We start from the raw sequence: 22,329 nt of genomic DNA, 5'->3' as shown, positions 1-22,329 counted from the left end.
TATTAAGGATACCTCTGACTCAAAGTCAGGGGTGGATTTATTAAGGATACCTCTGACTCAAAGTCAGGGGTGGATTTATTAAGGATACCTCTGACTCAAAGTCAGGGGTGGATTTATTAAGGATACCTCTGACTCAAAGTCAGGGGTGAATTTATTAAGGATACCTCTGACTCAAAGTCAGGGGTGGATTTATTAAGGATACCTCTGACTCAAAGTCAGGGGTCAATTTATTAAGGATACCTCTCACTTAAAGTCAGGTAATAGGTTTATTACAGGACAATGATATAGCATTTATTTGTAATTTCTTCTGGAAAGCCATTGATGTTGGTGATCTAGGCATGGGCTTATGTTGAGAAATATAAGATATACTGTATTAACTAATTTATTGTACAAATTGTTGACAACAATTCTATTGTCTTAAAGCAAAATGTTAACAGGGGTAGGTATCAATACCCTATAAACTTCATGTAATTAGAATACTTCTGTTTTGTTCAAAGTTTCAATAAAGCATTGGTTTTGGTTTGCAGACATCAGCAGCTCAGCTGCAGCAACACAGAAGAAGTTTACCTACGTCCAGGTAAGTATATCATTATAATAAGTACATACTGGCCACCAGTGTTAAGCTGAGCTTGAACAAGATTATAGTGTTTTGTCAGTGTTTTATCAGTATATAATAAATGATATGTATGTGGTTTTGTCATCAGTGTATACTCCTTCTGTTTTCCCTATTTAGTTGATGCTCTGCATGCTGTTTTGTCAGTGTATGCTGTTTTGTCAGTGTCAGTGTATGCTGTTTTGTCAGTGTATGCTGTTTTGTCAGTGTCAGTGTATGCTGTTTTGTCAGTGTATGCTGTTTTGTTAATGTATTCTGTTTTGTCAGTGTATGCTGTTTTGTTAATGTATGCTGTTTTGGCAGTGTATGCTGTTTTGTTAATGTATGCTGTTTTGTCAGTGTATGCTGTTTTATCAGTGTATATCTGTATAAAAGCTGTAAGCATGTTTGCATGCTGTTGGTTTCCTGTTTCTGTATAGCTACTCAATCTAACAACAGAACAATGATGTGGATTGGTTTAATGACTGCTCATAGTGCATGTGTTTGTTATTGCAGGGAACACAACATGACCACTTCACTGAAAACCGATTTGGTTTTTTTTTTTTTTTTTTAAGAAAAAAAAAACGATTCCAGGTACATGTGTTTAGCTTTGGTACTAGACAGAAATTATCAGTTAACGTACAGTGAAACCTCACCTAACGACCACCTCAAAATTACGACCACCTCGCTATTACGGGCACTTTTTTTCAGTCCCGTTTTTTTCCACTATATATCTTTGTATTGGTCGCTTCAGTATTATGACCACCCCGCTATTCCGTATTACGACCACTTCCTACAGTCCCAACGACCACTAATTAATGATAATTGACCTCAAAATTACAACCAATTTCTGATCAGTGATTAAAGTTTACCTGGTGGACAGTGAACCACGAGCATGTGTGTCGTTCTCGACCATTGTTTTTGTCACGGGTTACCGAACCTGTCACCAGGTGGCGATACACAAAGTAAACATCATTATCGGATTAACTTGTGTGAAGCTGCATGCCAGACACATTTTAATAGCCATCTATTGTTTGTTATACGGATCTTTGCAGTCAATCTGATCCACCTCACTATTAAGACCACCTCGCTATTAAGACCACTTTTGTCCAGTCCCCAATGTGGTCTTAATAGCGAGGTTTCACTGGACTTATTTATCCATAACTTTTAGAAAAATATAATCTGTCTTCAGAAGGAGCTGTTTCAACTGAAATCATACTTATTTGTGAAAAGTCTCTTTTAATACACTATTCTGAGGTTTAAAGTTAAGTTTGTGCACAATATCTCCCAGGGTTAAGATTTTTAGAATTTGGTATATATTAGTATATTGGTGTGATCTGATGATCCAGAAATTACTGCACTGTATCAAAGAGTCAGTGACATGTCCTGACAGGAAGCCAAGAGTCTGTATCGTTAAGATTTTATGTGTTTTATTTACAGTTAGTAATGGTACCTGTTAACTTTTAACTAAAATCTACTAACCATGTATGGTGTTGTTATATGTGATGGTAAAATCCCAGATTTGTTATGTATCATTCTTACCTGTTGTCTGTTTTGTTGTCTATTATTGTTGCCATTGATGTTAGACCTGTCAACCAATTTGATGTAATAACCCCCTCCCACCCACCCCCCAATCCTATAAGTATCTCATCATTCTTAGGTTTAACTTCCTAATAGAACTATAAAAAAAAAACAAGAAAAAGTCTTACCACCTTCCAGCTATTCGCCACTCTGTCCTGAGACTAGATTAGTCTATGAAGCGGCTGGCCTTAAGCTGACCATGGTGACCAATGTAAAGTTTTAATTATCTCAATCTGCTCTCACCTTTTATCAGCTAACTGTCATCATTCATGTTTACAAACACTATGGTTAGAATTCTAAATATGTATAAATAAAACATCCATACAGGTAGCCTTGCACTGGTTTGTTTTGTTTCTTTTTTCATACAAAAATATGCTGAGAGTTTGTGTCATTGGCCTTTTTTATTATTATAATTATTGCCTATTATCACAATTTTGAACAATCACTTCCAAATGACATGGAGGTCTATAACTCCTGGCTATTATCATTCTACTGGTTGAGAGGTCTTGTCAAACTCTGGCATCATACTAACCTATATTGTGTCACTTTTGTCATGACAACCTGATTCTAACCAATCACACTTTACGTTACATCACAGCCTTCTGTCTCTGTCTCCTCCCATCACCCAAGGTCGCTCGGGATATTGGAAAAAGGCACGCGAGCTGTTAATTGGTATAGAGTAAGTCACATGAACTGAAACTATCATAAATCTTAGTCTTACATATAATCAACACTAGTTAAATCTCAGGTACAACTATATATATATATATATACTCAGATACTTGTACTGTAGGTATTCTTGTAGTTGAGAGTTGATTGCCAATAGAGATTTATTTATGTACCAAATATTCATTATGCTAGTGTTGTTTTATAGCTGAGTTCCACCGTCTTATACAAAGTTATGTAGTCCATGACCCTTTACCCATGAATGTTGTTTACTAATTTGGTTGTCACTGAGTGTAATGAGTGTAATAGACTATATATATAAATGTGGATCGTGAGCCAACAGACTATGTGAGTACAACTATTGAGTGTTTGTTGCGATTTCTCTTAGTAATTAGGTAGAAAAATAAGCATATTTCACTTCATGACTCCATGAACCTAAAGTGTACAATGATAAGCGTAAATATATACTGTCCTGTACTGATTGTGTCACATAGGAACAACTCAGCACACTTTACATCCTAGTCCTGTCCATATGTTTCCTGTTGTTTTCCGTTTGTGTCATTGTTAATGTTACATCATAGCGATATCATAGTATCAGATTAAAAGTTATAGATGTCATTCACAGCTGCATGCATGACATAGGGGTGTGCTTCTCTGTTGGTCGCTGTGCAAGCTTGATTATTATATGTGGTAATTGCTTAGCATCTTGTACATGTGAATTAAAGATATTTACAGATCAGATTCTGGTTAAAAGACAGTGTTAAAACAGAAGATTTCCTCAGCACACGGGTAGAAAGTGAATGTTTTTAAGAAATGTCTCCCATGTACAAATTGATGTATATGTATTAAGTTATTTGTATAAATGCCCAGGTCACTGAATTTTATTTTAGTTATTCACCTTTTTAAAAAAAAATTAATGTGTTATACAAGCATAACAATGAAGTGGTATAATTAGGAAAACAGCTGGCACATATCTTGTGTAAAACAACAATCTCTTAATTAATGATCCAATTGATTTATTGACAATTTCAAATAGACTGTACCCTGTAAGGACATCACTCATCAGTGTATATTTGTTGTAACAGGAAATATTTTAATATTTCATTATTTTGATTTCACCATTAACAGCATGTTGGACACCTGTGTTTGCTAGAAATGTTAATAAGTGTCTAAACTATGCATGACTTTTCCATCTTGATCAATAAAGTCGCCACTGACAAGTACATAAAATAATCAGATATATGTTTATTGATATAGCAAAGATTACGTATTTAACGTGTTTCTGGTACTTATGTACTTTTGTTATTATTTCTGTGACATTTGACCTTTTGTAGCAAGCCAATCAGTGAAGATGTGGATCCTTTCCTTGGCCAGGAGTCTGGGTCAAAGTAAGTTATTATTTCAATGTAGTGGAGAAGTCTGGGTCAAAGTAAGTTATAATTTCAATGTAGTGGAGAAGTCTGGGTCAAAGTAAGTTATTATTTCAATGTAGTGGAGAAGTCTGGGTCAAAGTAAGTTATTATTTCAATGTAGTGGAGAAGTCTGGGTCAAAGTAAATTATTATTTCAATGTAGTGGAGAAGTCTGGGTCAAAATAAGTTATAATTTCAATGTAGTGGAGAAGTCTGGGTCAAAGTAAGTTATTATTTCAATGTAGTGGAGAAGTCTGGGTCAAAGTAAGTTATAATTTCAATGTAGTGGAGAAGTCTGGGTCAAAGTAAGTTATAATTTCAATGTAGTGGAGAAGTCTGGGTCAAAGTAAGTTATAATTTCAATGTAGTGGAAGAAGTTATAATTTCAATGTAGTGGAGAAGTCTGGGTCAAAGTAAGTTATTATTTCAATGTAGTGGAGAAGTCTGGGTCAAAGTAAGTTATTATTTCAATGTAGTGGAGAAGTCTGGGTCAAAGTAAGTTATTATTTCAATGTAGTGGAGAAGTCTGGGTCAAAGTAAGTTATTATTTCAATGTAGTGGAGAAGTCTGGGTCAAAGTAAGTTATTATTTCAATGTAGTGGAGAAGTCTGGGTAAAAGTAAATTATAATTTCAATGTAGTGGAGAAGTCTGGGTCAAAGTAAGTTATAATTTCAATGTAGTGGAGAAGTCTGGGTCAAAGTAAGTTATAATTTCAATGTAGTGGAGAAGTCTGGGTCAAAGTAAGTTATAATTTCAATGTAGTGGAGAAGTCTGGGTCAAAGTAAGTTATAATTTCAATGTTGGGAAGAAGTCTGGGTCAAAGTAAGTTATAATTTCAATGTAGTGGAGAAGTCTGGGTCAAAGTAAGTTATAATTTCAATGTTGGGAAGAAGTCTGGGTCAAAGTAAGTTATTATTTCAATGTTGGGAAGAAGTCTGGGTCAAAGTAAGTTATTATTTCAATGTAGTGGAGAAGTCTGGGTCAAAGTAAGTTATAATTTCAATGTAGTGGAGAAGTCTGGGTCAAAGTAAGTTATAATTTCAATGTAGTGGAGAAGTCTGGGTCAAAGTAAGTTATAATTTCAATGTAGTGGAGAAGTCTGGGTCAAAGTAAGTTATAATTTCAATGTAGTGGAGAAGTCTGGGTCAAAGTAAGTTATAATTTCAATGTAGTGGAGAAGTCTGGGTCAAAGTAAGTTATAATTTCAATGTAGTGGAGAAGTCTGGGTCAAAGTAAGTTATTATTTCAATGTAGTGGAGAAGTCTGGGTCAAAGTAAGTATAATTTCAATGTAGTGGAGTTATAATTTCAATGTGTGGAGAAGTCTGGGTCAAAGTAAGTTATAATTTCAATGTAGTGGAGAAGTCTGGGTCAAAGTAAGTTATAATTTCAATGTTGGGAAGAAGTCTGGGTCAAAGTAAGTTATAATTTCAATGTTGGGAAGAAGTCTGGGTCAAAGTAAGTTATAATTTCAATGTTGGGAAGAAGTCTGGGTCAAAGTAAGTTATTATTTCAATGTAGTGGAGAAGTCTGGGTCAAAGTAAGTTATAATTTCAATGTAGTGGAGAAGTCTGGGTCAAAGTAAGTTATAATTTCAATGTAGTGAAGAAGTCTGGGTCAAAGTAAGTTATAATTTCAATGTAGTGGAGAAGTCTGGGTAAGTTATAATTTCAATGTAGTGGAGAAGTTATATATTTCAATGTAGTGGAGAAGTCTGGGTCAAAGTAAGTTATTATTTCAATGTAGTGGAGAAGTCTGGGTCAAAGTAAGTTATTATTTCAATGTAGTGGAGAAGTCTGGGTCAAAGTAAGTTATAATTTCAATGTTGGGAAGAAGTCTGGGTCAAAGTAAGTTATTATTTCAATGTAGTGGAGAAGTCTGGGTCAAAGTAAGTTATAATTTCAATGTAGTGGAGAAGTCCGGGTCAAAGTAAGTTATTATTTCAATGTAGTGGAGAAGTCCGGGTCAAAGTAAGTTATAATTTCAATGTAGTGGAGAAGTCTGGGTCAAAGTAAGTTATAATTTCAATGTAGTGGAGAAGTCTGGGTCAAAGTAAGTTATTATTTCAATGTAGTGGAGAAGTCTGGGTCAAAGTAAGTTATTATTTCAATGTAGTGGAGAAGTCTGGGTCAAAGTAAGTTATTATTTCAATGTAGTGGAGAAGTCTGGGTCAAAGTAAGTTATTATTTCAATGTAGTGGAGAAGTCTGGGTCAAAGTAAGTTATTATTTCAATGTAGTGGAGAAGTCTGGGTCAAAGTAAGTTATAATTTCAATGTAGTGGAGAAGTCTGGGTCAAAGTAAGTTATAATTTCAATGTAGTGGAGAAGTCTGGGTCAAAGTAAGTTATTATTTCAATGTAGTGGAGAAGTCTGGGTCAAAGTAAGTTTCAACTTAAAAAAAATAATATCCTCACTGTTGTAAAGCAATTAAAGTTTATTTATGAAATTATGGAGATGGCGTTTTGGTGAGAATAAAGTCAGATAATGAGGAATGAAGTTGATCAGATGGATCATGATTTACTGAAGGGATGAAGGTTTTGCTAGAGAATCAGAGGAGTAGACAGTGATCTGTTGGAGGCCACCAAATACACCAGGTTCAGATTTTTGGGAGCCCCTTAAAAACCAGATGGAGTTTTTTTTATTTTCAAATAACTGAGTTTTTGGCAAAAAGTTGAATCAGTTCTTTGATATAGCAGAAACAAATAAAAGTTTTGTAAAAGTAGCCATCGGATCTGTGTAGAATAGTTTCCTTCCTATAGGAAACTGGGGCAGACATCACTGATAAGAATATTAGACTAACAGGAAAGGAGACAGAATTATTAGCTATTACAAAGACCACAGTGTGAGGAGGCTAAATCTTTATACATTTAATATCTTAAAAATATAGAGGACGGAGACAACTCCAAAAGCTTGTCAAAAGTAGTTATCCACTTACTAAAACGTTATAAATAACATAAACCTACTAAATATAAGTGGAAGTACAGACGTTGTTTATTATCTAGTCAAACCACACAAATATACAGACATACCACACAATAGTATACAGGGTTATAGTGCTGGCATGTCTTATAGTACTGTAGCACAAACATCAAAGATTAGATTGTTTTCTGTTGTAACCAGACTCATTCATGAGTCTGTCAAATGTTAAGAGATAATTGTGCAGTGAAAATTTGTTTGTGTGAAGTGCGCTCCAGATCTGTCACAACATCATCACATGCTTATTAAACAATATCTTAGTGTAGATCTAATTTAAGAATTTTAAGAAAAAAATTGTATTGAAGTATCTTCAACATTATCAAACAGAAACTAGATTTTACTCCTCAACATGTACATGACGTTTATCAGTAGAATGCCTTTGGATGAGACTGTACTGTTACTCTATAGTACAGTTCTTGTATTCTGATAAGGTAATATTCCTATACATAAGTCTATATATCCTGGTCACTAATGGACAGATGTAAATACTGACCGATGGTGTGGAGGTGGACACTAATGGACTTACCTATTGTTTATAATTAATTGGTTGTTTTTTCTCCTGTAGTATTACAGACACAATATCGGAGTCCCTGGAATCTCTGGATGACACAGACGGTGAGTTAAGATAAGACTCTTTCATTTACAATTATTTCAATTTTTTCACAAATGATCAATGTAATGATTATTGATCTTATGAAAATTCATGTAGTAGTGATTGATGTACAACAAAGATTTAAGTCAAAAATATTTGTATGAAAATTTAATTATCACACAGGTGTATATCACACAGGTGTGTAAATTGTCCTACTTATCCAGTTATGTAGGGAGGATATACATGTGGATGTACATGTCAATCCAGTGAGAGCTTCTGTATATTATATTTTTATAAGCTGTGCTCTTTATTCAACAGCACCTTCTGAAGTTAACGATAATTACGACGACGAGCTCTTGATGCTCCGATACGATGAAGCAGAGACTTGGAGTGGCTCAATTGATAGAAAAGTAAGTATGATACATATAAACAGACGTTAGCGCAACTTTTTCTTCATTTACTTCATTGAAGTATTAAATAATTAACTCTTGCAAAGAAATTTCAAATGTTAGATTTTTCAGTTTTTAATGAACTGTTTTAATCGCAACTTGTTTGTTTTTATGCTGTGTAAATATCCTGAGTGAAAAAAAATTGGCCATTATTATAATTGTTGAAATAATGTTATACTGTTGATGAAAAAGCATGAACAATATAAAATGTCTACATGAATACATAAATAACATGTAATCACTGGATCAACATATGTAATACATACCTATAATTCTTCAACAGATATCTTACCTGTTGACAATAGTTGGGGTACAAAAGCCCAGATTAACTATAAGTGTGAAATATAATATATTTATTCCATAATTAGTGTGGGAACATATTATAGATATGTTTGTATTGATAAACAGGTGTCATTACTGACTGATTGATCCATACAGGTAGAATATCACACCTGGGGTGTACAGGTAGATCAAACAGGTGATTGTTTATCTTACCTGTAAGGAGCTGTTAAAACACCTTTGTGTACGTGAGCAGTTGTTTGTACACTAATTATGACACATTAAGGAACCTGGACAGTTGTCAGTTCAAGGTCAAAGTTCAGCTTGTGAATTTTTTGACTCGGATGTCTATCACTGGCTTCACACTAACACTACACAACTATATACTGAGAGATGTAGTAGGGACCTGGTCAGAGACCATTGGCAACTGCTTGCGAACATCACATCAGAGAGGAGTGACAAAAATTGTTCTGTTGGGATTTAATTGCTACCAACCAAGGATGTTGGACTATGACCCTTCTAGACTGGTACTTATGTCTCTTTGACCCCCTCTCACCTGTATGTATTGTAAGGTTAGAATGTTCATCATTGTTTGTTTTATTTTCAGATAATTAAGAAAATGAGCCACAAAGATATTAAGCGACAAGACACAATATGGGGTAAGTGTGAGAAATGTTTAATTGAACTACTGGAGGGGAACAAGCTTGGCAATAAGTAATTTTAATGTATACCAGAAACTGTAACAACTGCAAGAAAAAATTAATTTAAGTACTTATCTGATGAATTCATACAAATATTTCAGGAATCATTTGTATATCTGTAGTGTTTATAGACAACTAAAATAAGGTGTTGGTCCATCAGAACATTATAGAACCAATTGGTAAATCTGTAGTGTTTATAGGCAATTAACACAAGATCTTGGTCCATCAGAACATTATAGAACCAATTGGTAAATCTATAGTGTTTATAGGCAATTAACACAAGATCTTGGTCCATCAGAACATTATAGAACCAATTGGTAAATCTGTAGTGTTTATAGGCAATTAACACAAGATCTTGGTCCATCAGAACATTATAGAACCAATTGGTAAATCTGTAGTGTTTATAGGCAATTAACACAAGATCTTGGTCCATCAGAACATCTTGGTAAATCTGGTCAATTAACACAAGATCAGAACATTATAGAACCAATTGGTAAATCTGTAGTGTTTATAGGCAATTAACACAAGATCTTGGTCCATCAGAACATTATAGAACCAATTGGTAAATCTGTAGTGTTTATAGGCAATTAACACAAGATCTTGGTCCAATTTTCATACATCGTATTTAACAGTGTATTGTTGGAATTCTGAATACAGAGATAGTATTTTGTAAATGTTATCAGTGGATAGTTACCTGTACAGATAACTTTTATTTCTTGTTACCCCGAAAGACACACACTACATAGTACTAAATCGCTAACCATTAAATACTTACTATGATTGGTTTACTGTTTACTTCTAATTTCAGAATTAATACAGACAGAACGACACCACTGCAGACGGTTAAAGATCTTACAACGGGTAAGATTTTGATGTTGATATGAAAATTCCATGGTAATAGTTCCCTGGTAACGGTAGAATACAAGAAAGAAACTCCATTCATTATTATAGCAATAAGTTATGAAGATTATAAATTATAGAAATTTGAAATTATTCTCTTTGAAAAAAAAAAAATTTCACTTCAGTAAATTTTATTGTATAATATATACCACTGGGTAAGATAACATACAGCCTATATAAATCCTCTCAATTAGTTGAGTTGAATGGTTGGCACTTTATGGGAAAATAGCTGCTAAAATACTGTAAAATAAATACCGTTTGTGTTTATTTTACATGTGACTGCAGTGAATACTTACTTAATGGTCACTGAGAGTTTTCTGTGTAAAAGGTTTACAGTGTGTCAGGTCACTAAAAGTTTTAATGTGTCTGGTAACTGACAATATACTGTGTGTCAGGTCAGGTCACTTGGTTTTAATGTGTCTGGTAACTGACAATATACTGTGTGTCAGGTCACTTAAGGTTTTAATGTGTCTGGTAACTGACAATATACTGTGTGTCAGGTCACTAAAGGTTTTACTGTGTGTCAGTACTTAGCTTGGTATAATAGCCCCCTTTTAATGTCTAAATCTCAGTTTCACTGCTGTTGTTTTATTGCCATTTGGTTAAATCTCCTGAAAGTTCACAGCAGTTGATGATTATAACCAGGTATATTGACAAAATTTTTGATTTTCCACAGGTCTACAGTCACACAATCCTGGACGAGCTTCATATGCCACAGGAAGTCGTGGATCGTCTCTTTCCCAACCTTGATGATCTCATAGAAATTCACATGACATTCCTTCACAGCCTGCAGGACCTCCAAAATCTCCGACCTGACCACAGTGTGGACCAGATCGGAGAGACTATCGTCAATCAGGTACAACATCATAATCACTTGTAAGGTCCAGTACCCCAAAATCAAGATTCAGAAAGCAAATGGTGGAAGGGAGAGCTGATGTGATAGTAAATGGCTATGTTTACATCTAATGGTAGAAGGGAGATAACTGGTGATAGTATACATGTTTTGGTTTAGCTAATGGTGGAAGGGAGGTAACTTTAGATACTATACAACCCTTGTTTTCTTCTATTTTCAGTTTGATGGAGAATCTGCTGAGCAGATGAAGGCAGCCTATGGAGGGTTTTGCTGTCGACAGAAGAGCTCTAATCTATATTATAAAGATCTGCTAACGAAGGATCGGAAATTTCAAAGTTATATGAAGGTAAATCAAAGGTTTGCTCATGAATGCACACAAAACTAGATGTTTTTTGTAAAAGTTACACATAACTGAAATATTAATGATCTGATTCAAATTTCAAATAATCAATGGTATTTCTTTTATTAAGTGTTTTTGACTGTTTGACCAAGATATAAGGACTATGAATATGGTCATTGAGAATGTGATGACCTAGTAGTATTTTCATCAGAATGAATGCTTGATATTTTTCATCACAATAACTCTATACATAGTATGATATAATAAAACGATAATGATATTTTTTTTACAGAAGTGCAATAATCATACATTATGTAATAAAAGAGAAATACCTGACTTCCTTTTGGCTGTGACACAGAGACCTTCCAAATATCTCACACTGATAGAGGCCATTCTTAAAAGTACCAAAGGTAAGTCCCTACCACAGAGGCCATACATTACAAAACAGAAAAAATAGATTCCTCTCTGAGAGGCCATACGATAAATTACCAAAGGTAAGTCCCTCTCTGAGAGGCCATGAAATAAATTACCAAAGGTAAGTCCCTCATATAGAGGCCATTCTTAAATGTCCCTCTTGTAGAGGTCATAAGTGACTCCATGTTCTACACACATTCTTACACTGGCCAAGGTTTAACCAACATTTATATCGATTAGTTCTCATGGACAGTTTATAGTGTGATTTACTAAATTGATTGTTAGATCATTTACTTTTGTTATTTTACAGATAAAAAGGACAGAGAAAACTTAATAAAGGCTTTAAATTTAAGTAGAGATCTCCTGCATAGTATAGATGAGCAAGTTAACCGGTATGAATTACAACAACGTCTCGAGGAAATTCACACAAAGATGGACCAGAGAGCTGTAGCCATATACAAAGGCAAGAAGTTCAAGGTAAGTTGGTCATTAAAGGTCTAGCTAGCTTCCATCCAGGACAACAATGGCGATTTACATAAGTAGGAAAAACTTGTTTCGCAATTTTTTATAAAATGAATCAAGTTGATTTATTTATTAAGGATGACTTCTGCTCGAAAATCTTAAAAGTTTGTATTTAGCTTTCGGGGAGTTGGGGAGTAAAATGTATTCCTTGTATCTGTATTACTTTAAGATGTTGAAGAAATAAAAATTGCGTTGTAAGTTACTTGGGGCAGTGATAGCATAGTCTGTAGGATTGTTGTCCTAGTTACCTTACTGTTTACATGGTGATAAAACACAGAAAATACATTGAATATTGCATAATAATTATTATATTATTTTACGTAGTGAAATTTACTTATATATAAATATTCTCCATCTGAACTCTTTCCACTGACAGTGAAAATTATCATGAAATGTTATTATTGTCAGTTATATACTTTTCCCAAAAACTATTTTATTTTTGCTTCCTCAAAGTCATGTAAACTAAAGAGGCTGAGATAGTCAGGTATTATAGTCAACAGAAGGTGTCTTTACATCATGTTTTAATAATAATAGTATGTTGACAGAGGTAAGATATTATAGCCAATGAGAGGTGTCTTAACATCATGGTTTAATGATAATATTATTCTGTTGACAGAGGTCAGATATTATAGCCAATGAAAGGTGCCTTTTACATGAAGGGTCAGTCCAACTGAAGAATGCTCGTGGTAAAGTAACAGGTAAGTGCATCAGATATCTAATCTTTATGGTCACTCGGGATCAGACATCCAGTCAGTCTTGCTTAAACATCATCATTCAATCAGCTTTCAATTTCCAATTCATAACATTTAAACACATTTTTCAGATACACCTTTCAAAAAGTGGAAAAACCATTATGCTTTGTTTCATCTCTCTCTTTAGAAATGAATTCTCAGGGATCATTCTGTAGATATAAGGTAATTTATTTTATAAATAAAAATATTTTATTATTTCAGATGCCATTTTGGTGGTCCTCACAGACCTAATTTTCTTCATGCAGGAGACTAATGGCAAATACAACTTTTTTTCCCAGGACAGTAAGGTAAGTCCTAGAGTCAATGTCATATAATTCTCCCCAAGACCATATCATGTGAGTCTCCCCCGAGACAATGTCGTATAATTCTCTCCGAGACCATATCATGTGAGTCTCCCCCGAGACAATGTCGTATAATTCTCTCCAAGACCATATCACATGAGTCTCCCCCGAGACAATGTCGTATAATTCTCCCGGAGTCAATGTCATGTTAGTCTCCCTGAGTCAATGTCATGTTAGTCTCCCTGAGTCAATGTCATGTAAGTTTCCCTGAGTCAATGTTTTGTATATCTCTCTAGGTATATTGATGTCATTTCTGGTTGTCGTAAAATAGCACATTGGCTATTGCTTTTCGTGTCAATGTACAAACAGCTTACATACTACACCCTTGCAATCCCTGTAAAAAAATATGTGTTTGCAAAGAAAATACAAAGGCTTTCTGTTAACCAAAGACATGAGGTAAAGGGTATGCTAGCTGATGGGCTTGTGAAATTATACATAGAATGAGTTGTTCACCTTCTACTATCTGCCGAATAAACCAATGTTATCTCCAGACTGGCACTTTAAGTGATAGACCCGTCAAGGTTGACCACTACATGTCATCAACATCTCTGTGATTAGTTTCTAATGACAACAGAAACTTTAAGACAACCATTAGAATTTGGGGAAAACAAGTTTCTGTGTGCAAGTGAGTAAAAAAGCTCACAGGCCATTTCGTGGTACCATCTTGTTACAGCATCAATGTCAAAACCAATTTGTGTGGACAAGGCAATGTCTGAAATGGTAAATTTGGCAATGAATGGAAGCCTGTGATATTCAACAATGAATCATGATTTCACTCGCTCGATATTGGCAGCAGAGTTTGAAGACTCAGTGTTGAACATTTTGCTGTATCTACGAGTAGGAGGAAGATCAATTTCTTTCCATTACAAACCTTGTTAGTGACTGTCAGTGGTAATCTAACAGCCCAACGCTACACCAACAAGATCTCAAAACCAACTGTTATACCATTTTCACCACACACCACATTAATGACATTCTACAGCTGGGTAATGCTCATGCACACTCTGCTAGATTGACCAGTGACTTTCTCTATCAGCAAAACAATCTGACGCTTCCTTGGCCTGTCTTTTCTCCAGACCTGATTCCCATTAAACACCTATTGGATTAATAAGGACAAACCTTGGCATTAATCAAAGATAGGCACCAACTCGTAAGGCATTTCTGGAGGAATGGAGACATTCAGTCTATACTGATTTAATGCCTAGTGTGGTCAATGCCAGAAGTTGTAGCGTACATATTGTATGTGTGACAGCAAGTAGTGGACATACATTCGCTACTGACATTGAGAAAACAAAATTGGGGTATATCCTTCTTCCTTATGTATCTCCCCTTCCATATACAATCCTTTACAATTTTAAGAAGTCAGTATTGAGAATTGATGACATAAGTTTCAAATGAAATTTTGAATTTTTCAAAAATTTCTGATGTTGTGTTTTCATTGGGTTTCATTATATAATACAGATTAAAATGTTGATTACTATAGTTATTTACCTGAATATCTGTTGATTTACTAGATATTACAAAGCTATGACTTGACACATGGACAGATGTGTGATTGCTTGACCTTGACTAGGGAGACTAAAGACACTAACTGTTTCTGTAACATATTTTACTGTATATTACAGTCCAGCGTGATTCCTCTCTTCCAACTGCTGGTCAGGGAGAAGGGGGACACTCGGGCTGATAGCCGGGGAATTTACCTCATCAGCCAGAACAAACAGAACCCAGAGATGTACGAGATTATCTGTGCCAACAACAATTACCGACGAAACTGGATAGAGGTGCTGAGACAGGCCACCGACGGCTGTCCTCCTGAGGAAGGTCAGTAACATTTCTAGTAGTATAGATACTTAACATTAAACAGTCTCACAGTCCTTTAATAAGTCCATACCCAAGTCACAAATTTCTAGTTGCCCACCTGGGCTTTATGCAGGATATGTATGTGTATGCACAGCAACAAAATTTTCATCTTTCTTTCATTGCACCTTTGATTTTTAATCGCATTTTGATTCTTCTATTTTAGTGGAAGAGATTCCCAATGAAGAGGATGAAGAACAGAAACGATTAATGGAAGCGAGGGCGGCCAAGGTCAAGGACATCATAGGTATGATAAATTAGATTTAATCAAATTGAGATAAGCATGGCATTTCTTTGTAAATAATTATATTTTTCCAAATGAAATATTAAGGAAGTTAAATTTCTGCTAACAATATTTCATTTCATTTCCACTTAGGTATTAAATCAAAGTTCACTTAACACACACACAGTACCATTAACATGATTATCATTTTACAGAACAACTACATCACAAGGACAGAGAGATCAAGATTTGTTGTGATGACAAGAACAAACTGATGATGGAACTGTTAGAGATGTACAGCTGGAAGGTAAATACTGGTCCCACATTAGTTGCCTCACTGAAAACTTAAGTACTGGTCCCGCAATAGTGTCCTCACAGACAAGGTCAGTACAGCTCCCACATTGGTAGCCTCATAGACAAGGTAACTTTTGTTGCATTAGTTGCATCATCAGACATTTTAATGAGATACTGTTTTAGATTCAGGGTTGATCATATCAAACATTTAAGGGGACATTGTGAAGGAATGTTGCAAGGAACTCAGTCATGTTCTAACCATTGAAAGCTGATTTTTAAATGGCTCTCTAGATTTTTAAACCGATGTCACATTGATTTAGGCAGATGATGTTTTAAGTAATTCAATATATATTGACGTATAAAATAATATGTGTCCTTTTCTGTACAGAAGGCCACACCATCAGCAGAGGATAGCACAGAACACATGGATGCTCTTCAGACAGCCATACAGGAAGGTAAGGGGAATAACTCTTCAAGCATTTAAACAGGGAAGGGGCATAACTTTTACTTACCTGTGGAAATATTTTATAAATTTAATGTTAATTCATTGTCATGGTTGATATAAAATTTTGGGGAAATAATTAGGAAGTTAAGACAGTCAAAACTCATTATCACGAAATTCAATGGGCCATAGAAATTAATTTGACTGATCCGAATTTCAGCTCAAACAAAGTGTATAGATAAGGTTGAAGATGTCATTTTCCTGACGTAGATTACAGTTGAATGAAGTAGGGCAACGATGACACACAAACAGATTAGTTTAATCTGTTATTTGAAATGGCAGTAAACAATCGAATAGATTTATTTTTACTTTCTTCTTTTATTGTTTATTTCTCCAAACAACTAAATATGTTATAACAACTCCCATCAAATACATTTGTACTCATGTCATTCCATCCCACACACGTGTACAATACCCTTACTGACCAAGCACATATACATCATATATATTTTACGCAATGACAATAAATCAAAATTAAAATTGCTTTTGATACTCTACAAGAAACGATGTATGAAGCTACAGATCAATTCAATATGACTTTATTATGAAATAAATAAACATATGAAAAATGTGGCACTAAAAAGGTTTTACCTGTTACAGAAAACATTCTACAAGCACTAGACTTAACGAATCATGCAGATATAGACGATATCAATGAAAAATACTTTAAGCAACTTCATTGTCCAAACACTAAATCTGAATAAGTGCCAGATCACAGTCCTTTAGTAAACAAGCTCAAAATTCTTTTCTGTCAGAATTGTGGGGATCAGATTTCAGCAAATCTTTTGTACTGGTTTGAAGGTTTTGTTTTCATTGTTCCTTAAGTTGCATGCAACCAAGCTAAATGTTTTCATGTTTTGTGTAAAGCCGCTACCTTTATAAGGTACAGGTAAGTCACTGCTATAGGATGGTGACACTAATTAAGAAGCCAACCTTTAATTGGATAATTACACTGGTAATTAATCGCCAGTGACCAAGTGTTGTGTGAACGATGAACTTATTACTCTGAATTACTTTTCCTTTGTTTTACAATTCAAGGGACTGAAAAATCGCTTTGACTCAACTGAAATTTTGACTTCGTATATATAGGTGGAAAAAAATTGGGATTTGAAAATTGTTTCTACTCAAATGGAATTTAGACTTAAGGGATTTCAAGATGAGTTTCAACTGTATACGAACCAGCTGTTTTTGGGGAAATTTCCTCATGTTTTCAGTATATTTTATTGATAAGGAATTTGATCACATTTGAATATTACCCTTTTGCAGTAGTAGAATGGGTTAAGAATTTTAATCCCTGGGTCACTAATGTTTGTTTATATCAAGTTATACTTTGCTGGAACATTATCCCTGGGTTGATGAATTTGTAAGTAATACCCAATATTTATCCTAACAAGACAAATAATGATAAAATTATTTGTAATTGTAGTGTCAGCCACAGCATCACGGCTCACCACCATGCTACAGGGATCTGGGTCTCACTTGAGTCGACATGTGAGTAGTGTTGGTGAACATGTGAGTTCTGGCTTTTCGCTGACACCCCTACCAAAGAGGGCTGAGACATTTGCTGGCTTCGACAGCTCATTTGATGTACCTAAAGCATGTGTTCCAAAGAAGAAATATCTGGCTGAACTCCAGGATTTAGAAGGTCGTAGTGGAAGTCCTCAAAATGTTGACAGCGACTCAGAAATATGTCCAGTTACAGAATCCTCAACATATGAAAAGGTAAGCTCTGGTACCATGGTAACCAATAAAGAGCATGTAATAAAATCATGGAAAAAGTTTCTTGTGATTAATAGATCGTGTTGTTTTTAATTAAGATGGTGTAGGAATGCTAGAGTTGATTAATGATATATATTTATTTTGTGACGAGTTATTGCCCTTGCATCTTTTTTCATACAAAGTTTGATTCACTAAATGTTACATGATTCTCTGTATCTTTCAGACTGCCGAAGCAGATGATTCTCTGGACAGCACACGACAGTATGATCATTACAGTCACAGTGAGGCTGGATCTCTGGGCGATATCTCCGGGTCCTCCACACAATCCAATATAATCCACGGAGAAAATCACCTGGCATCCATCACCCAGCTGGCCCGTTCACTTCACAGCATCGTGGTATGTCTTATTTATTGATAGATATATTCCATCTCCTTATATAGTCCAAATTGTTTTGAAATTCTATCAACTTTTTTTGTATCTGTCTAGAGTCAATAAATGTCTGGACCCAGGCACTATAAAGAGAGAGGGAAACAAGTGACCTGCGCCTGGGTTAGCATTCAAATGATAATTGTGGAAAGAAATCGTTATTTTCTCATGCATATTGCAGATAGATTAAAAGGTCTTTATCTTCAAACTGATACCAATGTCGTATTGCAAAGTTCAGTGCAAACATATATTACTTATCCTGCAACTAGTGCTGATGTTGTCAGAATACACCTACCACATATATTTTTGCTGCATTCGGCAGTAATGGAAAACAGCTTTATTTAAGAGTGTGTATTAATACAACAAAATAACGTTTACTTGAATAGTATGTTTACCAATATAAAAACTTGGTATAAGTGATTTTAGGTGTTGTAATGAACAAGTTTTATTTATGAAAATTCATTCAATCGTTATCATACCCACTGAACTTTGGAACTATATTTCTGTGTTAAAAGTCAGTCATAAATAAGATGTAAAAGGTCAGTGATGAATCAGACTTCTGTGTAAAAGGTCAGTGATGAATCAGACTTCTGTGTAAAAGGTCAGTGATGAATCAGACTTCTGTGTAAAAGGTCAGTGATGAATCAGACTTCTGTGTAAAAGGTCAGTGATGAATCAGACTTCTGTGTAAAAGGTCAGTGATGAATCAGACTTCTGTGTAAAAGGTCAGTGATGAATCAGACTTCTGTGTAAGAGGTCAGTGATGAATCAGACTTCTGTGTAAAAGGTCAGTGATGAATCAGACTTCTGTGTAAAAGGTCAGTGATGAATCAGACTTCTGTGTAAGAGGTCAGAAATCAGACTTCTGTGTAAGAGGTCAGTGATGAATCAGACTTCTGTGTAAGAGGTCAGTGATGAATCAGACTTCTGTGTAAAAGGTCAGTGATGAATCAGACTTCTGTGTAAGAGGTCAGTGATGAATCAGACTTCTGTGTAAAAGGTCAGTGATGAATCAGACTTCTGTGTAAGAGGTCAGTGATGAATCAGACTTCTGTGTAAGAGGTCAGTGATGAATCAGACTTCTGTGTAAAAGGTCAGTGATGAATCAGACTTCTGTGTAAAAGGTCAGTGATGAATCAGACTTCTGTGTAAAAGGTCAGTGATGAATCAGACTTCTGTGTAAAAGGTCAGTGATGAATCAGACTTCTGTGTAAAAGGTCAGTGATGAATCAGACTTCTGTGTTGGCATATTTTCACCCACCTGGTCTGAAGGACTGGTGAGATTATGCCTTAATAGTTGTGTTCGTTGATCTATCGGTATCTATTTGGTCTGCTGCATTCTTTAGTGAAGAGGAATCAATTTTTATAAACGATGAGTCTTTGTCCTCTGTGGCAGGATGAACTGGATCCAATAAGGGAAATAGGGCAAATACTTTGGTTATACTCCTAAATGATTGAATTTTGCCCAAATTTAGTCTGAATCTTTCCTGGGTGAAGGGAATTCATTTTGTATAAACAGTGGACCTCAACCCCTATCTCAAATTGGTCTGAGGCATGAATGGTTTGGCTGACCCCCTAGAGACAGAGGGCTTGGGCAAAATGGGATAATATAGATGTGTGTGTTATGTGGTTAGGTATTTAGAATTCCTTTTCCTTTAGTTTTGATGAAACAATTTCCACCAAGCAAAGCCAGGTGAGATTTTGTTATCACTGTGTTATCTGAGAAGTACTCTATGACCCATCTCAAATTTCATTTATATGCTCACCTTGGGCCCTAATGGTACCTTGTTTGATTTTGGGATTGATCAGTAACATTGCCAACAGATGACCATTTTCGATTTTGAAAGTAATAGTTTGCTATTTCTGGAGAAGTATTTCATTAATCATTCTCAGATTTTGTATATAGGTTCACCTTGATCCCTTGTTGCATGATATGTTTTTAGACTGAAGGAAAATACAAGAATCCTGACAGGTGGCCATCTTGGTTTTCAGCTGTTGTAATTTGTTGTCATTTTTTCCAGAGAACTCCTAGATGGATTTTGGGACTGATCAGAAAAAACAAAATGGCCATATTTAACTATCTTTGATTTGACAGTTAAAGATTATTATTACTATTTCTCATGAGGAATTTTCATAAAATAAAGAGCAAAAATAAAGGAAAGAAGGGAAAAGATCAAGATTTTAAAGGCCAAGTAAAGATCAAACAATAGTGGGCATGAATCTACCTCTGGAAAGTTTTGTTTGTAAGATTGTCTGGTTTGTTTTTCTTCTGATAAGTCATTTTAATAAATTGATGATATGCATGATTTGTTCCAGCATTTTGCCAGCTTATATAAGTACCTTCTATAGGGAGCACTAAACACATCAAACTGCCTGTTCATTACACATAGGCTTACTGCTTTACCTGATAAATATCTGTCTCACAAAATGGCTTTAAAATGCATTAGACAGGTCAGGTTTAGTCAACAGTTCTTTTCTGTTTTTGATTACCCAATTTTTTTATATGAATCACTTCTCATTTTTATTTTCTGACTTTTAACTTTTATTCTAAATAAAAAGTCAGACACATGATCTTACCGACTGAAAATAATTTATAATACATGTCGTTTATAAAAAACAAAACATGTATGAAAGCCTAGGTGATAGCCTCTCTAGACTGTCAACCCCCTCCTCCTCCTCCTCCTCCTCTCTCTCACTTGCCTCATGAGGACATGTGTACAGGTAGTTGCCATCATTGTAAGTAAATCCTGGTCACATTTCACTGGAGAAGCATGAAGTCCTCGAACATAATGGTCAGTTCTTCACTAACATCTAAGGATAAAGTAATTGTTAAGGGTTCAGACACCCTGCAGTAGTGTATGTCAGGACAGTCTTGTAAGGTTTATAGGACATTTGATTGGTCATACTGTGCGTCATCAGACATTAATTTGTGTCATTGTGACCTCACACACACACATTTGGCTCAATCATCACTTAACACACAAGATAGCAGAGATTTACCAACAAAAGCACAGACCATGTTTCATCGCATTCCTTCAGTTAATACTTCTGTTCAGTGTGTGTCAGTCTGACATTTACAAATGGAGCGTCAGATGAATTTGAATTTCAATAAATCTATCAATATACAAATATCTGAGTTAGTTTATTTGACTCCATGGAGTCGTCTGTCATGGATTAGAATTTCTGCATTCTCATGGTTGAAATTTCCATGGCATGTCGTTTATGAGTCGTGGGTTAGCTGTGAATAAGATGAGGATGTCAGATGTTTCAATCAATTATAACTATAATTGACAGTAATACAACAAAATGTTGCTTGATTGCTGCTCGTGAAATGGCAAAAAATGCTGATATTGTCACATTATTTGCCAGATAATAACCAAATAAACTCAATTAATTGAATATAGTATTTAGCCACACCCTGTAATGTGTAACCCCTGGTTAAGGGGGCCATGTCTGTGACAGCTGATAACACCCCTTGTAAGGTGTAACCCTTATAAAGAGCATTACTGTTATGTTTGGAAGCAGGGAAGAAGATAAGACTACATGAGAAGATGAATCACACTAAAGCTTTAGGGTACTACTGTTGTCCCTGGTTCAAAGTTCAAGGCTTTGATAGATCAGAACTTGGGTCTGCCCAGCAGTAATGTTTTATCTCCTCCCTAGTCACTGGAGAAGGATTTCCCAACCTGCTTTGGTGGTGTCAGGCTGAGGCTTCTCAAAGATGTTTCTGTAAAAAAACAAAATGGCCTTGTTTAAAAGAGATCAATAAAGCAAGGAGAAAAAAAGTGATGAAATGGCAGAGAGATGTTTCCTGTTGTTGTTGAGAGTAATTAAAGTAATTAAGATAATATTAAACATATCTGTTGTTTAACCAGCTTGATATAAATCTAAATTGAGACCAAAATCCCATGGGATACTTGACACTGTTATTTGGTGTT

The 22,329-nt window shown here is 35.1% G+C and overlaps 1 protein-coding gene across 1 annotated transcript in view; it reads left to right on the top strand.

Annotated features, from left to right (window-relative positions):
* The window catches only part of LOC132550631 (A-kinase anchor protein 13-like), a 170,851-nt gene that overhangs the window by 138,180 nt on the left and 10,342 nt on the right, over positions 1 to 22,329 (top strand). Inside the window, exons 21-38 of the mRNA XM_060214723.1 lie at positions 528 to 577; positions 4,174 to 4,227; positions 7,792 to 7,841; positions 8,137 to 8,228; positions 9,154 to 9,205; positions 10,056 to 10,108; positions 10,824 to 11,003; positions 11,221 to 11,346; positions 11,633 to 11,750; positions 12,065 to 12,231; positions 12,893 to 12,974; positions 13,230 to 13,315; positions 14,995 to 15,190; positions 15,393 to 15,473; positions 15,665 to 15,756; positions 16,132 to 16,198; positions 17,672 to 17,967; positions 18,188 to 18,361. Coding sequence (XP_060070706.1) covers positions 528 to 577; positions 4,174 to 4,227; positions 7,792 to 7,841; positions 8,137 to 8,228; positions 9,154 to 9,205; positions 10,056 to 10,108; positions 10,824 to 11,003; positions 11,221 to 11,346; positions 11,633 to 11,750; positions 12,065 to 12,231; positions 12,893 to 12,974; positions 13,230 to 13,315; positions 14,995 to 15,190; positions 15,393 to 15,473; positions 15,665 to 15,756; positions 16,132 to 16,198; positions 17,672 to 17,967; positions 18,188 to 18,361 — 2,016 coding nt within the window. The remainder of the gene's footprint in view (positions 1 to 527; positions 578 to 4,173; positions 4,228 to 7,791; positions 7,842 to 8,136; positions 8,229 to 9,153; positions 9,206 to 10,055; positions 10,109 to 10,823; positions 11,004 to 11,220; positions 11,347 to 11,632; positions 11,751 to 12,064; positions 12,232 to 12,892; positions 12,975 to 13,229; positions 13,316 to 14,994; positions 15,191 to 15,392; positions 15,474 to 15,664; positions 15,757 to 16,131; positions 16,199 to 17,671; positions 17,968 to 18,187; positions 18,362 to 22,329) is intronic.

The sequence above is a fragment of the Ylistrum balloti genome, unplaced genomic scaffold, assembly GCF_031769215.1.
Source record: "Ylistrum balloti isolate Yb309-2 unplaced genomic scaffold, AGI_CSIRO_Ybal_v1 Utg370136, whole genome shotgun sequence".
NCBI lineage: Eukaryota > Metazoa > Mollusca > Bivalvia > Pectinida > Pectinidae > Ylistrum > Ylistrum balloti.
This window is presented reverse-complemented; position numbering and strand designations above follow the sequence as displayed.